This window comes from Balaenoptera ricei, chromosome 3 (assembly GCF_028023285.1).
Source record: "Balaenoptera ricei isolate mBalRic1 chromosome 3, mBalRic1.hap2, whole genome shotgun sequence".
NCBI lineage: Eukaryota > Metazoa > Chordata > Mammalia > Artiodactyla > Balaenopteridae > Balaenoptera > Balaenoptera ricei.
Window position 1 is genome coordinate 83,886,399 of NC_082641.1, and position 20,311 is coordinate 83,906,709.

General features: G+C 36.4%; 1 protein-coding gene across 10 annotated transcripts in view; it reads left to right on the forward strand.

The window, feature by feature from the left end:
* Window positions 1-20,311, forward strand: part of PAM (peptidylglycine alpha-amidating monooxygenase) — a 281,828-nt gene that overhangs the window by 113,532 nt on the left and 147,985 nt on the right. For 9 of the 10 annotated variants that reach the window (XM_059916834.1, XM_059916833.1, XM_059916837.1 and 6 more), the window contains 2 exons: window positions 16,189-16,630; window positions 17,586-17,706. In XM_059916834.1, coding sequence (XP_059772817.1) covers window positions 16,545-16,630; window positions 17,586-17,706 — 207 coding nt within the window. In that variant the 5' untranslated portion in view covers window positions 16,189-16,544. Of the gene's footprint in view, window positions 1-8,069; window positions 8,127-16,188; window positions 16,631-17,585; window positions 17,707-20,311 lie in introns of all 10 variants that reach the window. The other variant, XM_059916835.1, reaches the window with a different exon arrangement.

Sequence of the window (20,311 nt, forward strand, 5' to 3'; positions counted from 1 at the left end):
ACCAGTCACTGAGTAGAAGACACACGGGTAACATAGAAGGAAACAGGAAAACTGAGTGTGGTGAACTAGCAGTGGCTTTTGAAACGTCAGCTTGGATGGACACAATTCACTTCTGTCCCCCTTTCATTGGTTAAAGGAAGTCACATGGCCGTTGGGTGCACAGTACTCCTGTGCCACCCAGCTGTGGGCAATTGAGGTGTGTCTCTGTTATAGCAGATACAGTGCCCTACACAAATCATACTCTTGGGAAATTTTGATAGGAAGAATAGAGAAAAAAGAAATGTACGGGTAGAAAGAAAAGCAGGAGTAACCATTGACTACCATTAGGTCTCAGATTCAAATAAATTAATTTGTGGGGAAAATGTGAGGGGACAGGAGACTCAAAATATCGGGTTTCATTTGGGGGAAAGCAAAAAGCAGAATAATGTACTGACTGGATTGGTGTGGAGCAATAGGAATGTAGGATTGAGAGAAACTGAAACTGTATGTGTGGGGAGAATTCTGCTCAGTAATCAGATGCCCTCTCCAATTAGTTTAGGAAATACTGTTTTATGTACATAAAAGTGTGATTGCTTCTCCTTAGAATTTTTCTATAATTTTATTAATGTTGACTTTCTCATTAGGAGAAAAATTCAGGTTTCAGAAATGAGTAAAATGCTTAGGTTGTGTGCATATGTATTTTGATTATGTATTGGAACACATTGCATAATTAAACTAAAATATTTTAATGATATCTCATTTGCTATATACCTTGGAGGATAATTGTAACTCAGTGAAGAATTTCCCCTCTAGTGTGTTGTGTTTTTACATAACAAAGGCTGCCTTAATGAACCTTTATCTCATTATAATGTAATACTGATAGTGATTTAAATATCAAAATGAAAGGGAAATTTTATCACAGTTTTATTCTCTTTTTTGGCAAATTAATACTGCTTAATCCATTTATTTTTCTGATTTGAAAATTAGCATTTGGTTAAGATAAAACTTACTGATAAAAGATGTTGACCTCTTTGGTAGCAAGAAAATTTTTGATATTTTATAAAAAGAGAAGGAGATAATTACAAAGTTTCAGGAACAAGAAATAAAGGAGGCCATCTTAAAATGTTAATTCAGCTAAATCAGAATGAAACGGTTAATAGTATTTTTTAAAATTATCTTAAAACAAATCTGTGGCCTAGTTAAAACAAAGACAGCATATGTTAGTGCTATATTATTATTTATGGAGGAAGAAGTTTTACCTTATTTTTTTAACCTTAACTTAATTGATCAAATAATTTAAAGCATATTTTTCTATTATGTTTGAATAACTCCACTCATATTTAACAATATCATTCTTTCATCTCTGCCATTCAACTTATCTTTTCTTTAATCATTGATGAAGAAATCATGAAATAGAATACAATTTCCACCATGCCAAAAGAGCAGTAATCAGTACAGTATTTTGCTAGATGTAAGCCAGGGTGACCAATCTAGAAGCTGCCTTCCCAGTTGGTATCCATCCCTGAATCAATGAAGCCGTCATCTGCCGGCCACTATGATAGTGGAAATCACCAGCCGGTCAAACATGGGCCATTAATTTTGAATGCATTGATAGAGACATAAATTTCCCTGAAAATCATATTGAAAGATAAAATGGCCAGCTTCTTTTAAGGATATTCTGATATACCTCGGGGCTGTTATAGGAACCACTGATTATTTTATAGTTTTATTTTGTTAAAGGAATTTAAAAAGGTTTGATGTTGACCTTGATGTATTTTTAAGTAACAATAAATAATCACTACTAAATCTACACCTTTTGTACTTTTATGAATAGTATATTTAAAGGCTTAAGGTCCTATTTTTCTGTTTGGTTTCTATTTTTACCAAATCTTTAGGAATATGTCATTTCAAAAGAGGTAACAGTCTTTTGGTGGAATTACTGGACTGAAAGTACATTGTTTGCTTTATCAATAGAATTTTACACATTGCCATGGGTTACTTGTATAATGATCCAAGTTTTGGTATCTGCATGACTTCTTCACTGTTTGAGAGATTTAGTCTTAGGATAATAGAAATTCATCATAATGGGAAGCAAAACTTTTAAAAAGTAAAATTAATGCTTATATGCTGACTTTAAAAATTCCATTTCAAAAACTAAAAAAAATGCTTTTCAAAAGAATCATCTTCCAATAAGGTAATTCACATAATTCCTCTATTTAGGAATAAATATTAAATTCAGTAGAATCAAGTAAAGAGTAGTAAAGCTGATTACTCATTTAGCAGTTAGTACTTGTGTAGTACTTAGTAGTCATATAGCACATTTCATCTTTAAAATGCTTTAGCAACAATAAGTTACATTTCTTGTCAATACTCCTATAAAGAGATAGGCAAGTATTACTAATAAGAATCCGTTTGTCTTATTTAAATCCCAAGCACCTAGTTGGGTCTACCATTTTATATTTGTTTGTTCTAAGAAAATGTCTAACTGCTTTTGGAATATGAATGCGTGTTATTTACCTCCACTGCTAATTTCTTTGGGCTGTTGGTTCTACAAATCTGCCTCTATATAGTTTCCTTAAGTCGTGCAACACAGACCTGAGCCATGACATAAAATACCTGTCAGTGCCAGTACCCAGAAAATATTTCCTAATAATCTTGACGTAACAGTGGTAATTCCCTTGAAACATAAATTGTTATTCCTGATTAGTGGCACATATTTCAAATGATATAGGTTAAGATTTTAGTTCTATTTTTGCTGAATGACAGAATTACTGTTTTTTTGTTTTTTATTGTATTTTTTTAACATCTTTATTGGAGTATAATTGCTTTACATTGTTGTGTTAGTTTCTTCTGTATAACAAAGTGAATCAGCTATACATATACATATATCCCCATATCCCCTCCCTCTTACGTCTCCCTCCCACCCTCCCTATCCCACCCCTCTAGGTGGTCACCAAGTACCAAGCACCAAGCTGGTCTCCCTGTGCTATGCGGTTGCTTCCCACTAGCTATCTATTTTATATTTGGTTGTGTATATATGTCCATGCCACTCTCTCACTTTGTCCCAGCTTACCCTTCCCCCCGCAACCCCATGTCCTCAATTCCATTCTTTATGTCTGCATCTTTATTCCTGTCCTGCCCCTAGGTTCTTCAGAACCATTTTTATTTTTCTTTTTAGATTCCATATATATGTGTTAGCATATGGTATTTGTTTTTCTCTTTCTGACTTACTTCACTCTGTATGACAGACTCTAGGTCCATTCACCTCACTACAAATGACTCAATTTCGTTTCTTTTTATGGCTGAGTAATATTCCATTGTATATATGTGCCACATCTTCTTTATCCATTCATCTGTCAATGGACACTTAGGTTGTTTCCATGTCCTGGCTCTTGTAAATAGTGCTGCAATGAACATTGTGGTACATGACTCTTTTTGAATTATGGTTTTCTCAGGGTATATGCCCAGTAGTGGGATTGCTGGGTCATATGGGAATTCTATTTTTAGTTTTTTAAGGAACCTCCATACTGTTCTCCATAGTGGCTGTATCAATTTACATTCCCACCAACAGTGCAAGAGGGTTCTCTTTTCTCCACACCCTCTCCAGCATTTATTGTTTGTAGACTTTTTGATGATGGCCATTCTGACCGGTGTGAGGTGATACCTCACTGTAGTTCTGATTTGCATTTCTCTAATGATGAGTGATGTTGAGCATCCTTTCTTATGTTTGTTGGCAATCTGTATATATTCTTTGGAGAAATGTCTATTTAGGTCTTCTGCCCATTTTTGGATTGGGTTGTTTGCTTTTTTGATATTGAGCTGCATGAGCTGCTTGTATATTTTGGAGATTAATCCTTTGTCAGTTGCTTCGTTTGCAAATATTTTCTCCCATTCTGAGGGTTGTCTTTTCATCTTGTTTATGGTTTCCTTTGCTGTGCAAATGCTTTTAAGTTTCATTAGGTCCCATTTGTTTATTTTTGTTTTTATTTCCCTTTCTCTAGGAGGTGGGTCAAAAAGAATCTTGCTGTGATTTATGTCAAGAGTGTTCTGCCTGTATTTTCCTCTAAGAGTTTGATAGTGTCTGGACTTACATTTAGGTCTTTAATCCATTTTGAGTTTATTTTTATGTATGGTGTTAGGGAGTGTTCTAATTTCATTCTTCTACATGTAGCTGTCCAGTTTTCCCAGCACCGCTTATTGAAGAGACTGTCTTTTCTCCATTGTATATCCTTGCCTCCTTTGTCATAGATTAGTTGACCATAGGTGGCGTGGGTTTATCTCTGGGCTTTCTGTCCTGTTCCATTGATCTATATTTCTGTTTTTGTGCCAGTATCATATTGTCTCGATTACTGTAGCTTTGTAGCATAGTCTAAAGTCCGGGAGCCTCATTCCTCCAGCTCCGTTTTTCTTTCTCAAGGTTGCTTTGGCTATTCGGGGTCTTTTGTGTTTCCATACAAATTGTGAAATTTTTTGTTCTAGTTCTGTGAAAAATGCCATTGGTACTTTGATAGGGATTGTGTTGAATCTATAGATTGCTTTGGGTAGTATAGCCATTTTCACAATGTGGATTCTTCCAATCCAAGAACATGGTATATCTCTCCATCTGTTGGTATCATCTTTAATTTCTTTCATCAGTGTCTTATAGTTTTCTGCATACAGGTCTTTGGTCTCCTTAGGTAGTTTTGTTCCTAGGTATTTTATTCTTTTTGTTGCAATGGTAAATGGGAGTGTTTCCTTAATTTCTCTTTCAGATTTTTCATCATTAGTGTACAGGAATGCAAGAGATTTCTGTGCATTAATTTTGTGTCCTGCTACTCTACCAAATTCATTGATTATTTCTAGTAGTTTTCTGGTGGCATCTTTAGAATTCTCTACGTATAGTATCAAGTCATCTGCAAACAGTGACAGTTTTACTTCTTTTCCGATTTGGATTCCTTTTATTTCTTTTTCTTCTCTGATTGCTGTGGCTAAAACTTCCAAAACTATGTTGAATAATAGTGGTGAGAGTGGGCAACCTTGTCTTGTTCCTGATCTTAGAGGAAATGGTTTCAGTTTTTCACCATTGAGAATGATGTTGGCTGTGGGTTTGTCATATAAGGCCTTTATTATGTTGAGGTAAATTCCCTCTATGCCTACTTTCTGGAGGGATTTTATCATAAATGGGTGTTGAACTTTGTCAAAAGCTTTTTCTACATCTATTGAGGTTATCATATGGTTTTTATCCTTCAATTTGTTAATATGGTGTATCACATTGATTGATTTGCGTATATTGAAGAATCCTTGCATTCCTGGGATAAACCCCACTTCATCATGGTGTATGATCCGTTTAATGTGCTGTTGGATTCTGTTTGCTAGTATTTTGTTGAGGATTTTTGCGTCTATGTTCATCAGTGATATTGGCCTGTAGTTTTCTTTTTCTGTGATGTCTTTGTCTGGTTTTGGTATCAGGGTGATGGTGGCCTCATAGAATGAGTTTGGGAGTGTTCCTCTCTCTGCTATATTTTGGAAGAGTTTGAGAAGGATAGGTGTTAGCTCTTCTCTAAATGTTTGATAGAAGTCGCCTGTGAAACCATCTGGTCCTGGGCTTTTGTTTGTTGGAAGATTTTTAATCACAGTTTCAATTTCATTACTTGTGATTGGTCTGTTTATATTTTCTATTTCTTCCTGGTTCAGTCTTGGAAGGTTGTGCTTTTCTAAGAATTTGTCCATTTCTTCCATGTTGTCCATTTTATTGGCATATAGTTGGTTGTAGTAATCTCTCATGATCCTTTGTATCATGTATAGAATTACTGTTTTTGCTCTTTTAATGTTAGAAAGAGTGTTTAAATTTGGGGGTTTCAATGCTTTTTCCCCCTAACTCTTCAATGATAATTGTTATTAAAAATTCAACTTTTTTTAATGATAAAACTCAAGGTTAGGTCATATAACTTCAGTAATGGAGATGGAAGGTGAGCAAGGTCTACTGGGCTTGCTTGGGCCTCACTTCCTTGGACTGATACGACAGGGACGGCATCCTGTGTTTTCTCTCACACCCAGAGGATCATGGCCCTCATCTTTTTTTCAGCTCTTATTTCATTTCCAGGGTGTAGTGCACATCACTGTGGGAAACCTTGTAAAGAAGATTAAAAACTGGGGAAGGGAAAGCCAGTCTGTAAGCACCTTGTTAAAATAAACCACTTCTTCCTAAGCTCAAGACAGCAAGAAACAGTTTAATAACTATGAAATAAATTCACCACCTGTCTTTGCAGCAGTATCAAAGACTTCTAACAAACATAAGAATGCTTTGATCCTTTTGAGCCAGAAGAAAATTATGAAGCTCTGAATTGATAGTTCATGGAGAGTTTGGGGACACTGATCAAAGAAAACTGTTATTATTATAGATGAGAAGTTAAAATATTTGAATATAAGCTACTCAGTACATCGTACTTCTTTCAATGCTGAATTGCATATTTAAAAATTCAAATAGTCTTGTTATGATTAAGCTGTATTTTAGTATAGCTTGTATACCCCAAAATAAAAAACATTAAAATGTTTTTAAGCAACTGTGTTTCTTTTGTTAATGGCTTTCGAATTATATAGTTGAGATGGATTGAGGGGGCAGTGTATAGTGTATATTTTATAGAAGCCCTCTAGGTTACTGTAAACTCAGTTTAACAGAATTATATAAATGAGAGAATGTTTTAACATTCTTTCATGATCTTTAGGAAAATTTCCCATAAGTTTTTCAATTATACAATAACATTATATGATTGTAGATCCCACTTTAAGTACTATAATTATACAGCTGAGAGGCTTAAAGACAAGGATACCAAAACTTTTATTATAGCAAGGGGTATGTTTATGGGCATTTTACTGTAAGTATCTGAGCATTTGAAATGGAAAACATAAGAATCACTTGAAAATTTGATTCTGCTATGGGAGAAAATGCTTCTATGTGAACAACACACGACACAAAAGATAAAGTTCAGTGTAATTTTGGAGTGAAAATCTAGACATTTCCTGTAGATTTTCCTTATCAAGAAAGAGGATATTTATTTTGTAGCTGCATGTTCTGGATCTGAGCCACGTTCATGTGTAGTTAATAACTCCTGCCTCTGAAGTCATAGGGAGGCATTTAACAAAATATGTATTGAAATGCTTTGGGAATAACTCTGCCTAAGGATGTGGAAGTATAAACAGGAAAAAAAAATCCCTACAAAAGAGGACATCTCATTAAAAAATATGTTGATTAGTTGCAAGAAAGACGGAAGGAAAGGCAGAGCCCCGCCTTGTGACCACATCCATCCAAGCCCAGTGCCTGGCACTGAATATTTGCTCTTAAATGTGGCACCCTTCCATCCTTCATTCTATAACAACTTCCTCTTGAAAATAGCAGAAAATAATAATGCACAGACCCACAAAGGAAGCATTACAAGGGTAATGGAAAGATCTTTCAGTACTTAAATCAGCCAGTGATTCATACTTCATTAAAAAAACAAACAAACAGACTTTTGAAATTTAGTCAAGTCTTGGATATTAGTTTCAAACCAGTTCCTCAAAAACTTCACTGAAGAGGAAGAAGAGAGTTTATTAATTTTTGAATTGGCATATTATGGAGATAGCCTATAAGTTCAGACCCTCATCTCTGACTTGCTCCATGAGTTAGGACAGAAACCCCCACCTTGCTAAATGACTGCAGGACCAGGCTCGTGGCCTGCGCCCCCAACTCAACAAGAATATTTAAAGGAGAAGGCAGCTATAGCTGCAGAAGTGTTTTGTGCTCTACTTATGAAACTGAATTCTTTGTCACGTTTATAAATTAAAAAAGATACTGGTGGGTAAATGAGTCACATGCAAAGGAGCCGTTCTACCTCTCTGACATCATCAGTAACGGTTAATGCTCTCCTGTGCAGTGCACTAGTCTCTTGAGAACTTCCAGTGCATCCTTAGAACGAAAGGATGTGTGCTGATTGGAACACAGCGATCTGTTTTATCTTACATTAAAATATGCTAGCACTGAATTTAGATTCATGTGTTATGAAGTAACATTTGAATTAGTCAAAGTTGAGAAACTTAATTAAGAATAATGTCTCTTGTTTTTTCCCCCACAGAAATATTTACAGGACTGAGCAATTTGATGACTAATGGACATATTTAAAGGCCATCTGGTACGGATCATGGCAACCAAAAAAATAAATAAATAAAATTTGTTACCGTTGGCAAGTTCTTCTTGCAGTAGAATCATATGCTGAATGGTACCCCTGAGATTGTTTAACATTATATATTCTAATAGGTACCCAGCCAATTTTGACTTAACAAGGGAAGAATACTTCAAATTGACTACCTGTTAGAAGAGATGAATCCCAAACAAACCCACGTGCAGAAAATGCCATTCAATTTCGTGTGCCTTGCTAAGAGAGAGACTTAAAAAACAAAGAAAGGAAGAAAAGGAAAGGAAAGAAAAGAAGAGAAAAGGAAAGAAAAGAAGTAGCAACTTAGTATATCTGAGTGTGGCGAACGCTGTGCTATGTATGTGTAGGGTGAAGTTTACCTTCTTACATAAAGAAAGGGTGCACCTCTGGGGTCACAACACAAATGACTTTAGGGTATAGCTAGTAATGTTAATGAGAAAAACTGGCCAGATGTAAAAAAACGACAACAAAACAATTGGACAGACAAAACTGCACCTTAGTGTTGAGTGTCAGTTAAAACAAGTACCCTTGGCCTCAGGATCTGGGAATACGTAGGGAGCAGAAGGGATTAATTGTTCCCATGTGGAGATATGGGTCCAGTGATGCCAGATTTTTTACAACTCTTCAAGAGACACTTTTTATGTGAAATCTTTTCATTTTGAAATGTTTACTCAGAATTCAAATTCAAGGGAAGAGTTAGGAAAAATTCTTGCAAGCCAAACAAAATCTACTTTGGGGACTAGATTTAGACCCTTGTTATAGATCTTCAATTTGTTCTTTCTGAGTTAGCTAAATGAGTTATGTTTGTAAGGTTGTAGAGGAAATGTTAATGCTTCCTAATATATGAATGAAAAAAGAGACTAGGTTACATTTATTGCTGAGTAGGTGAGGGCTTTAACTGTGACATCAGATTGCCTGTGTTTATATTTTGGCTGTGTTCCGTGGGCAAGTTACCAATACTCTGTGTGTCCAGTTTTCACTTCAGTAAAGTGGGAATGATAATGGTACAAATTTCATAGAGTTGCTGTAAGGATTCAGATGAGCTAATCTATATATAGTGCTTATTAGTACAGTGCCTGGCATATAGTAATTGCTCGATAACATTGGCTGTTGTTACTTCACAATAAAATGATATTCAGAGGATTTGCTTTTTGTTGAACTTGAAGAAAACATCCCCTAAGAATGTAGAGAGTTTGTTTTATGTTGAAGAATATGCGTTAAGAGGATAGATTCTGGAGGCTGCAAGCCAGGATTTAAATCCCTACTCTACTGTTGTGTAACCAGAGCAAGTTAATTAATTTTCCTAAGCTTTAGATCTGTTATCTATAAAATGGGAATAATAACTGGAACTTAAAAGTCATAAGAATTCAGTGAGATAATAACACATAAGGTCAGCACCTGGTGTATAAGTCGATAAATGTTACTTGCTGTTATGAATATTCTTTTCCCATTCTTTAGAAGTTCCATATTTGCAAGCACTTTTTATTCATTTATTTATTTATTTTTAACGTGGAATCTTTTTTAAAATTTTACTTATTTTTTTGGTTGCATTGGGTCTTTGTTGCTGCGCGTGGGCTTTCTCTAGTTGTGGCGAGCAGGGGCTTCTTTTCATTGCGGTGCATGGGCTTCTCATTGCGGTGGTTTCTCTTGTTGCGGAGCACAGGCTCTAGGTGCATGGGCTTCAGTAGTTGCGGCACCGAACCCGTGTCCCCTGCCTTGGCAGGCGGATTCTCAACCACTGCGCCACCAGGGAAGTCCCTGCAAGCACTTTTAAAAATCAATCTATAGAGACTTCCCTGGTGGTGCAGCCTGCCAATGCAGGGGACACAGGTTTGAGCCTTGGTCTGGGAAGATCCCACATGCCACAGAGCAACTAAGCCTGTGCACCACAACTACTGAGCCTGTGCTCTAGAGCCCACGAGCCACAACTACTGAAGCCCGCATGCAGCAACGAAGACCCAACACAGCCAAAAAAATAAATAATATAAATAAAAATAAATTTATAAAAAACCCCCAAAAATCCATTTATATCTCATTATATGTATTTGAAGAAATTATATCACCTAAAAAATTGAAGTATAATTGATTTACAATGATTCAGGTGTAATTATATCATTTTATTTAAATTAAGCTTTATCTTAATGAAGCATATTACAACAATGGTTTTCAACAAGGGCGATTTTTGATTTGACCTTCTAGAAGATATTTGGCAATGTCTGGAGACATTTTTGGTTGTCACACTGCAGGGAGTGCAACTGGAATCTAGTGGGTAGAGTCCACAGATGCTGCTAGACATCTTGTAATGAACAAGACAGTCCTCTGCAACAGAGAATTATTCAGCTCAAAATGTTGCTAGTGCTGAGCTTGAGGAACTCTGCATTACAGCTATAACTACCATAAAATTTAGTTTGTAAAGTTCTTGCCGAAGAAAAGAAGGAGAGTTAGTTATATTTCAAAACACAACCTAAACTCAGATAGAAATTAACACATAAATTGAAATCTGTGGAATCATATTCAGTATTTTAAATATAAATATGTATGTGTATAAATATCCCAATTTTCTTCTGGTTACAAAAGTAATATAAGCTTGTGAAAGTTAAAAGACTGCAAAAGCATATAAATGGACAGTGAACATCCCCCCCCCCGTTTTTTTTTTTTAACCTATTCCCACTGAAGACCATTGGAAATCTAATTGAGTTATATTACTTCAGAATTTTAAATACATGTGTATACTGTTCTATAATTTGATTTTTTAAAGTTAATGTCTTTCTTTTCTCTTCCTGAAAAATTCAGTCCTAGAGCTGCTATGTGGGGCAGAGCAAGATAGGCGCTCAGGACGGGTGGCCTGGCATGGGATGTCATGGCCCAAGCAGGGTGAGGAGGGCATCCATGTGTGTAGGCAGCCCAGTGTAAGGTGTCAGCAGAGGCCAAGTGGAATGAAAAACACAAAAAGCAAGGCCTGGTGGAGGGTTTTGAGCCCAGATGAGAGAGGACACAAAAAGCAAGGAAGTGCTCAAAGGATGATGGGACATGTCAAAAGGACACAAAAGCTAGCTTAAAGGAGTCACAACGGAGATAATTTGAGCATCAAAGTAAGTGAAGTAAATAAAGTTAGTAACAGATTAAAACCCACTGAATAAAATAAGAAACTTTGCGTCCATTATGGTATAATAAATAAATGAATAAAATGAAAGTTTGATGAGAAATGGAATATTTATAAGTCAATAAATAACCTCTCCACCAAAAAATATTAATTAAAAAGGGAAAAATGGTAACTTTACTGTGGAAAAGCCTGGAAGATGTCACCTTAATTATATGATCAAAGTTAACATCATCAGTAGTGGGACAAATCAAAATTGCAAGGCACCTAATAAGATGCTGTGATAGCCGGCTTCTCATCTCCTAGTATTCATGCCCTGGGGTAGTCTTCATCCATGCTGAGTTTGGCCGACTTGTGTAATGGATAGCATATTATAGAAGTGATGGTATGTGACTTCTGATGCTTAGTCCCAAAAAATATTGCTTACTTTGGGAGAAGCCAGCTGCCATGTTGTAAAGACATTCAAGCAGCCCTAGAGAGAGGGCCACATAGTGAGGAGATGTTGTTTTTGCCAACAGCCAGCACTAACTTGCCAGCCTTGTGAGTAAGCCATCATGCAAGCAAATTCTCCAGCCCCAGTCAATCCTTCAGATGACTGCAGCCATTGCCAACATCTTGCTTGAAACCTCATGAGAGAATCACCCAGCTAAGCTACTTTTTTACCCGATGCACAGAAACTATGCAAGAGAATGTTTATTGTTTTCAACTATTAAGTTTTGGAGTAATTTGATATGCAGCTATGGGCAACTAATACAGATGCAGTGAAAGGAACACAGCGTTACTTCTGTGATATTCCTGCCAGAGATGCACAACCTGAATCTAGTCCTAATAAGCAGAAAACAAACACTAATTGAGAGGCATTCTGCAAAATAACTGGCCTGCAATCTTCAATAGAGTCAAGGGCATAAAAGTTAAAGACAGAAACTGTCCTGGAGTGAAGGAGACTAAATAGAGACGTGACAACTTTACATGCAATTGTCCATTCTGAACTTGATTCTTTTGCTATAAGGGATACTATTGGGACAGCTGGCAAAGTTTGGAGACTGCGGATTAGATGATAGTAGTGTGTCAATGTGAATATTTTGATGATTGTATTGTGGTTATGTAGTAGATATACTTTAGGAATTACACACTAAAGAATTCAGGGGTGATGAGACATCAGGTCAGCAATTGGTTACTCTCAAATGGTTAAAGAAAAAAAAGGTTTTGGTACTGTACTTGCAACATTTCTACAAGTTTGAGATTGTTTAAACATTTTTTAAAATTACATAAAAAGAAAACAATGTGTCATGGAATGTGACGTCGCCTATAAAAATAGACCCACCTGTCCTTTTTTAAGGGATGTATGGTACCACCCCCCAAATTTTACCAATCTCTTATTGATGGCATTTAAATTGATTCCAGTTCTTTGCTATTATAAACATCCAGTTATATGTTATTATAAACAATGTTAGTAAATATCCTCATAAACATGTTTGTGCCCTTGTTCTATTTTTGCCCAAGAACAAATTCCTAGAGTTGAATTTCTAAGTGAATGGATATGCATTCTTTAATCAGTTTAATCATAAGTCATTGTAGGAAACCACATAAAATCTCCTTGAAAGAAAATGAAATCAATAATTTGGTCATTATTTTCATTTGTTTTTTCCCCCCACTAGAAAGTAATCTCTATAAGAGTGGAAACTTTATCTGTCTTGATTATCACCATTCCCAGCATTAAGATAGTCCTAGGCATTCAGTAGATATTTGTTACAGCAACAGTAAAAGCAAACATTTATTATGTGTCTGGCGTTGTTCTAAGGATATGAATTCATTTATTCCTTGTAACAAGCCTATGAGATAGGTGGTAGGATTATTTCCATTTTGCAGATGAGAAAATTGAGGCAAAGAGAGGCTAAGTACTTGCCCAGTTTCACAGGGCTAGTCAATGGTGGAGCCAGGAGTCCAGGCAGTTTTTCTTCAGTTTACAAGCTGTCATCCTCAATGTTATAATGGTTCTTTCTTGTTGATAAATGAATCGATAAGTGAATGGCCAATATATTTATTTGATTCTTTGATCAATTACAAATTTAAACTATCTTTTTGGGTTTTTTTCTTTTTTCAAATAAAAATGGAAAAGAATGGACTGCTCACTTGGTAAAAGCCAAATGAGTTTTATGGTCCTCTGTACTAGGCTGTACTTACTACATAATACTACTGCTCCTGGAATTAATATTTGTACAGGTATAAACTATACATCATTCTTACTAAGAATTTATTTATAATGTGTAAACAGAATATTTGCTTCGTATTACAAATAAAATAGTAAATCTGGGTCTGCCACTTGAGTCTAGGAGGCAGAACCTTTATTACTCATTTTTCAAACATTCTCTGCTCCCCATTTGGGCTCCCGTGCCCTGCACTTGGAATACACACTCTTCGTCTCTCACAGCGGAAACCCAACCACACTCAAGCTCTTGCTCAGAACCACCTCTTCCACTGAAGACTGCTTTACCTTTCTCTTTTTTCTTACCCTCCTCTTGAAGATTGAAATGATCTTTCCCTCCTCAAAATTCCCTGAGTCCCTTTTATAGTACTCTCACAGGAATAATACATTCTAAACATACCTTATATTACTTGTGAGAAGATGAGGATCTCCCTTAATAGACTATATTCTCTTTTACTTTTATTCATTTTATAAAACTCCAAAATATATTATAATATTTTGTACAAAATATGAAATTAAGTATGTTTTTTTGAATTATCTCAAGGAAATCTATGTTGAATTTTTTTATCCTAAACAAGAATACTAAGGTTTGAATATTATATATATACACACATACATACACACACACATATATTCCTCAATTATCAGTCATTGTAAAATAAATGAAATGATTAGACATGATTTTTTTTCATATGATGATTTGTATTTTGTCTTTAGTTTACAAGGCATCAAGAAGCAAAAAGCATAATTAGCTTTCATTTCTATAAGACCTTTTTTGTTCTGTTCATGGCTACAAATAGCAACTTTGCTTTTACCCACAACTTCAGTTCCCTTTTCTTTTAGGGGGCGGTTCAGGGACATCAAAGGTAATAAAATCAATCAGAGGGATAAGTGGAATTTTTTTCAAAGACTAGTACTTAAGGGTGTGTTCCTGTTAGAGAATTTTAATACTAAATTTGTTTTCAAGTGTTTGTGTAATACCAAATCTCCCTGCCAACTAGAAGAAGGACTGTCCTTGAATCCTGTTCTGCATGAAATAATAAAATATAATTCCTTCTTCACATATATTTAAAGAAAAAGAAGAACTTCAGGGAATGTTAAGCATTGTCATTTTACAGGATTATATTTTGTTGTAAACAAAAGCAATAGCATAGCCTTCAGGCCAGTTGTTTCTCTTCCCCCGTAAGTTCTTTCCTTTACCCACAGGATTCAGACGAAGCTAAAGGCTTTTGTTCTGAAAGCTCACATAGCAAGCCAAAGAGAAAGTTCAAACAAATGTCATCAGTCTTTTAAAAATGTCATTGCTTGTGTAAATTAACTGTGGTCCTTGGTTGCTGGTGAGCCTCAAGCATCCTTGGATAGGTTGGATATTCAATCATGTTTTATTTATATTTGGTGTAAGGTATGTTTCTTCTAGAAAGCAATGACCATGAACTCTTCTGATTTAAAGTTTAGGTCATGCTTTTTTGTTTGTTTTAGCTTAGTTTTTGTTTGATTTTTTGTTTTGTTTTGTTTAGATTAGCTTCAGTATCTTGTGATTTCCAGAGGATGATTTAGAGGCTAACTTATTATTGTGGAGCACTTCTAAAGATCTTACTGATTTTTGCTTCTTACTGTTGTTCATCTGGCCAATGGATTTATTTGTGATTCACCAAATCATGTTTATAATTAGTGATTAAAATAGAACTTTAAGACATCTTTTCCTTTGAATGTATTTTTATATTGTGAATGATACATTTTAAAATAATACCTTGCTAAAATGTACATACTTGATACATAGTCTGAAATATATTCAAAACAAGAGTAAAGTCTAAACGCACATATTTTAAAATTTAGCCTAGTTGAGTCCTCTTGACAAAATGTTGAGATGTTGCATTAGTTCCGTATGGCCTGTCATTTATATTAATGTAAAGGTTTTGATCATATCCTTTGTATATAAAATTCATGTGGGAGCCAGCTGAGATTCTCCTTACTGCTTCTAATTGCATTGCATTGTAAGTCTCCAAACCTTATTCAGGAAAGAATATCTTTTGGGAGGCATGCCTTATAAGTAAGGAATTATTACTTTGTATATTAGATGCAGGATTTTTTAGTAGGTGCTTACATTTCATATATTGTGTTAGCTATAGATTTTTGATTTGTTTTAAAGTAATTCTGAGAACTTCAGCGATTACTTCTGTGGTGATCATTCTTGGCCGAGGGTATCTTTCTCCTTGGATCTATAGCTCTGTGATGCATATATGTAAACATGCCTTTGTTCTCAAAGTCTTTTTCTTTCTGATTACTGTTGTATCCAAGTGCTTTGTCTGTGCCTTAGTTTCTTTTTTTCCTTTTCTTGTGCCTTAGCCTATCATTTGTGTGAGTATCTTTGTTTACATTCAGCAGAGGTATTAAGTGCATTTTTGATAATAGAAGGGAGTGACATAGGAAGTAAGGAGAAGAAATCCCGAGCCTGGGGTGGATGTGAGGTAAAAGGGGTAAAGAAATAGGAGAGAAAAGGAGAGAGTGGGTGTGAGGGAGGAGGAAAGAGGAAAAGGCAGAACAGGGGCTATGGGGGTTTTTGAAATCTTGGGGGCTGGTCTTGGGGGAGGGAGATCAACAGACCAGCATTTTCACCAGGCTTGGGCTCAAGCTTGTGCAACTACTAATGTATTGAAGAACCTCAGCTGGGATTTGCTGAGCACAAACGCTGTAACGTGTTAGTCATCCATTATCTGCTTCTATTTTTGCAGGTTCTGAATGATGACTGACGCGGGTTTGTGTGATATCCCTCACAGTCCCTGTCATCCCCCAGTGATAAGGAACACTCACGTCTAGCCTCAGCACCAGGGCAGAAAGCAGCTCTGAAGGGAGGAGAGCTTCCGCTCGCGGACCCGACAAAAGTACCGCCTCCCCACGGGGTTCTGCCTGCGGCTCTTGATCCAGACACCTCGCAGCTCTCGCAGGCAGATGGTGTGTGGCCGCCGCCGGACGCCCGCCGCGCCCCGGCCATGAAGTAGCGGCTGCTGGCAGCGCCGCTGCCCGACCGCCGGCCCCAGCCCAGCGCTGCGCTGCCCGGTCCTCCCGGCGGGGCCGGAGCGGCGTGGCCATGGCTGGCTTTCGTCGCCTGCTAGTTCTCCTTGTTTTTCAAAGCAGCTGTTTGGGTTTCAGAAGCCCACTTTCTGTCTTTAAGAGGTGGGTGTTTGTTTTTTGTTTTTAAACAGGCGAAATGTTGTTTGGATGGTTTCTGTGCATGCTGCTGAAAAATGTAATCACTTATGAACCGGAGTGTTGGAGAAATATACATGGTTGATTAACTTTGCTGAAATCACTTGGAATTTTAGCACAGTAACTTCTTGTAAAAGTCCCCCTTGCAGAAAAAGCCCACTGTTTTGTAGCCAAGCTGCACTGGCTTTCAAAACTCCACTTAGAAGTTGTGATCTCCAATACTAATCACTCCCTCTTGGGGAGATATTTCAGAAACTACGATATAGTCGTTTAGACTTGAATGCCTTCTTGTTTATAACAGCTCGAAGAATAAAATATAAAGGTAGGTAACTGGTGGGGAGAAGCAGATCATGGACTGTAATAGCTCCACGAGGAAACATTGAGCTGTATACACGCGCCTCATAATTACCGTGTTAAATATTTATGCACCTGTACATTTGTAATTCACATCACAGTCTTCCCCCCACCCCCATAAAACTCCACCTCCTAGCAATATTACTGTTGGTTTTTTGTTGCTGACTAGTAATACTGGACATTCATAAAATAGTCACTTACTGGCTTGTAGTTAATATTTCTGCCATTAGAGGATTGACAGGCCTGTGATAATTATAATTTATTTATACTGTACTTTCATTAACTAGAAACAAATGTATATTTGACAAATTTCTATTGAATTAAGTTTTAAATGTAGGCTGCTAGGTTGCTTTGATTATATTTTGCTCTCAAGTTGGGTATATACTGCTCTTGAACTATACAATGCAGTTCTGAGAATATTATAGAATGTTATGTGGTTATTACATCTTTTCATTGGGTCTAAATCAACAATCTTTAAAGTCATAGAATTCCTTTTTTTTCCCCCTTTCTCACATCCAGGTAAGATACCATTATGTTCAAGGATATTGAAATTGTCTTCTTTTTTCAGGTTTAAAGAAACTACCAGATCATTTTCTAATGAATGTCTTGGTACCACCAGACCAGTAATTCCTGTTGATTCATCAGATTTTGCATTGGATATTCGCATGCCTGGGGTTACACCCAAACAGGTGAGAGGAATTCTGTATTTCATTATTCACATGTTCTGTATACAATCTATAATTAAAGCAAAGAAACTGCATTTACAGCAGTAGTAACGTGTTTGAAAAGTAGGCATTTGCTTTCAGGACTCCTCAAATAGGGCTAGAATAATTGAATATTATAAAGAGGAGTAAAATTTTTAAGGTAAATCTTTCAGTTAAATTTCTTTCTAAAAAGTTTCCCCATATTATTTGTGTTTTGAAATGTAACCTTGAAAATTTGTTTTGAAATTCTCAGTGGAGTAATAGCCTTTGTAATGCAGCATGTAAGTGTATATTAAAATATGAAAAATTATTCTAATAAAGGGAAATGATATTGAGCAGCTGCATCTAAGAGATTAGGTTGTTAAAATACCCTTCTATCACAGCCACAAGTTGAGAAATAAAAGCATGTGTTTACTGCCAAGAATTCGAAAAATAAAACTTTCCACACTTTTAAAAGTTTAAAAAAAACTGTTCATGCAGGTGGTTGATTGTGAGTTTTCTTTAGCGTGATTTGCTTGTCATAAGAGATATATTTTGAAGTAGTAGCAGAATTCATACCACCGTGACTTACACAGCATTTTGAGTAGAACTGGGTTGTTGCTAGGGCTTTCCCTATTTTAGGCATACACAAGAAGCTCAAACCCACTGCTGTCACATGAACAACGTGTTTCATTAAGCATAAAAAGGCCAGAATTAATTATGCTTTTCAGCCAGGCAGTGCAGGGATTTATGTGCGTCATTAAAAAAATAGTCTTCCTCTTCTGAAGGGCTGCAGAGACAGGGGAAGACCTGGGTGTTGTAGAGCTGCAGTGGCTGATGACTCATTGTTGCAGATAACAACATTCTATTTTTCTTTTCTTTCTTCTGTTTTAAAGTACTGAGAAAATAAAGGTATTCTGTGTATTGGGGAGAATTCTTTTGAAATTGACATTTGGAAGCTCTAAGAAAATACACGTGGTCTTTTTGAAGGACTAAGGATTGACAGGCATTTATTTGAATACAATACCCGCGTATGGTCTAAGTATCTATAAATAACTACTGTTGTCAAATTGGCCCTCACCTCCTCACCCCTGCCCATCCACAAATGACCAGGCAAATTACTTTTCTGTATGTTTAGTTATTAGTGTCCTGGTCTTTAATTTTATAAGGTCTTTATTTAGTACTTAGTAAAAAGAGATATAATGAGATTGGGAATAGGAGAGAACAATGATAGTTGCTCACTTATGAAATGTGATTCTTCTTTCTCTTCTCACTTTTAAAAGTGATTTTTCCTGTATATTTGTTTAAAGTGGCGTTATATTACTTTTTAAAAATATTCATGGGACTTCCCTGGTGGTGCAGGGGGCCTGGGCTTGATCCCTGTTCAGGGAACTAGATCCCACATGCATGCCGCAACTAAGAGTTTGCATGCCACAACTAAGGAGCCCGCCTGTTGCAACTAGGACCCGGCACAACCAAATAAATAAATATTAAAAATAAAAATTCACTAATTAGTCTTTAAGCACTCTTTTCCTACAAGAATATCATTATTTTCTCAAATAATCATTTGTTGTAGTTTGTTATTACTGTGTTTCTTCTTATTATTTTACAGTAAAAACATTTAAATTATTATAATAATAATAGGTAACTGTGTTGGGGTGAACATTCTCAGAAAGAGTCCTAAAGGAATTGATTATAAAAGACTGAAAAGGAACTCTATTTTCATAAAGTAAAATGTGTTAACTCATTTTTTTATAATCTTATAATTAGCAAAATAACTCTGTGGAAAAAAGAACATATATTAATAAGTAAATTACAGCTTGTTATTTTGCACTAGCTGCGTTCAGCTTTGCCTCATGCAGTGGACATTTGCTGGTTGCCTTCCCAGAATACAGTTCCTCATTGCTGCTTCTCTGAAACCATGTGGTTCCTGGAGCTGTCTACCCAGGATCCAGAGGCAGAGTACATAGACCAGGATTAGCAAATCACTGCATTCCACTTCTCCTTCCACAGTGACTGGTTGAGAAGAAGGTGTGTGACCTAGACCAGTCCAATCAAATCTTTTGCTGGGAACGCATGTTTTTGTTGCATGTGAGCAAAGGGCATGTAGTTCTAGGGTCTGCTGAGTTCATGAGAGGAGCCATGTCTAGAACAAAACTAATACCATAGACGGCAATGCAGAAAGACTGAAAGAGAATAGAGGTTCTTGCTGACATTGCTACTTAGGCAGTTTTCCTTTATGTTAACCTTTCTTGTTTCAACCAGATTAAGTTGGGTTTTCTCTGACTTGTAACTGAAACTGCCTAACTGGGTAAGTGATTCCCTTGTTCTGTCTGGTCAGCTCAGAACTGGTTGTTGAATGTTTCTTCCACTTTCCCTACCACTTTCTATTGACCACATGCCACGAGTATTTACTGACTTGATCCGGCTGACATACAGGTCATATACCTCATAAACCTTCATGAGAAGTGGTAATTATACTCCTGTTGAGTGTACCCAGGAAGAGATGGATACAGAAACCCCAGAAACCCTTTCCTCCTAAACTCTGTGTTCTTAGTGAGGAAGATCCAGAACTGTGATAGTGTGAATACTTTTGGTGAAGAAAATATTC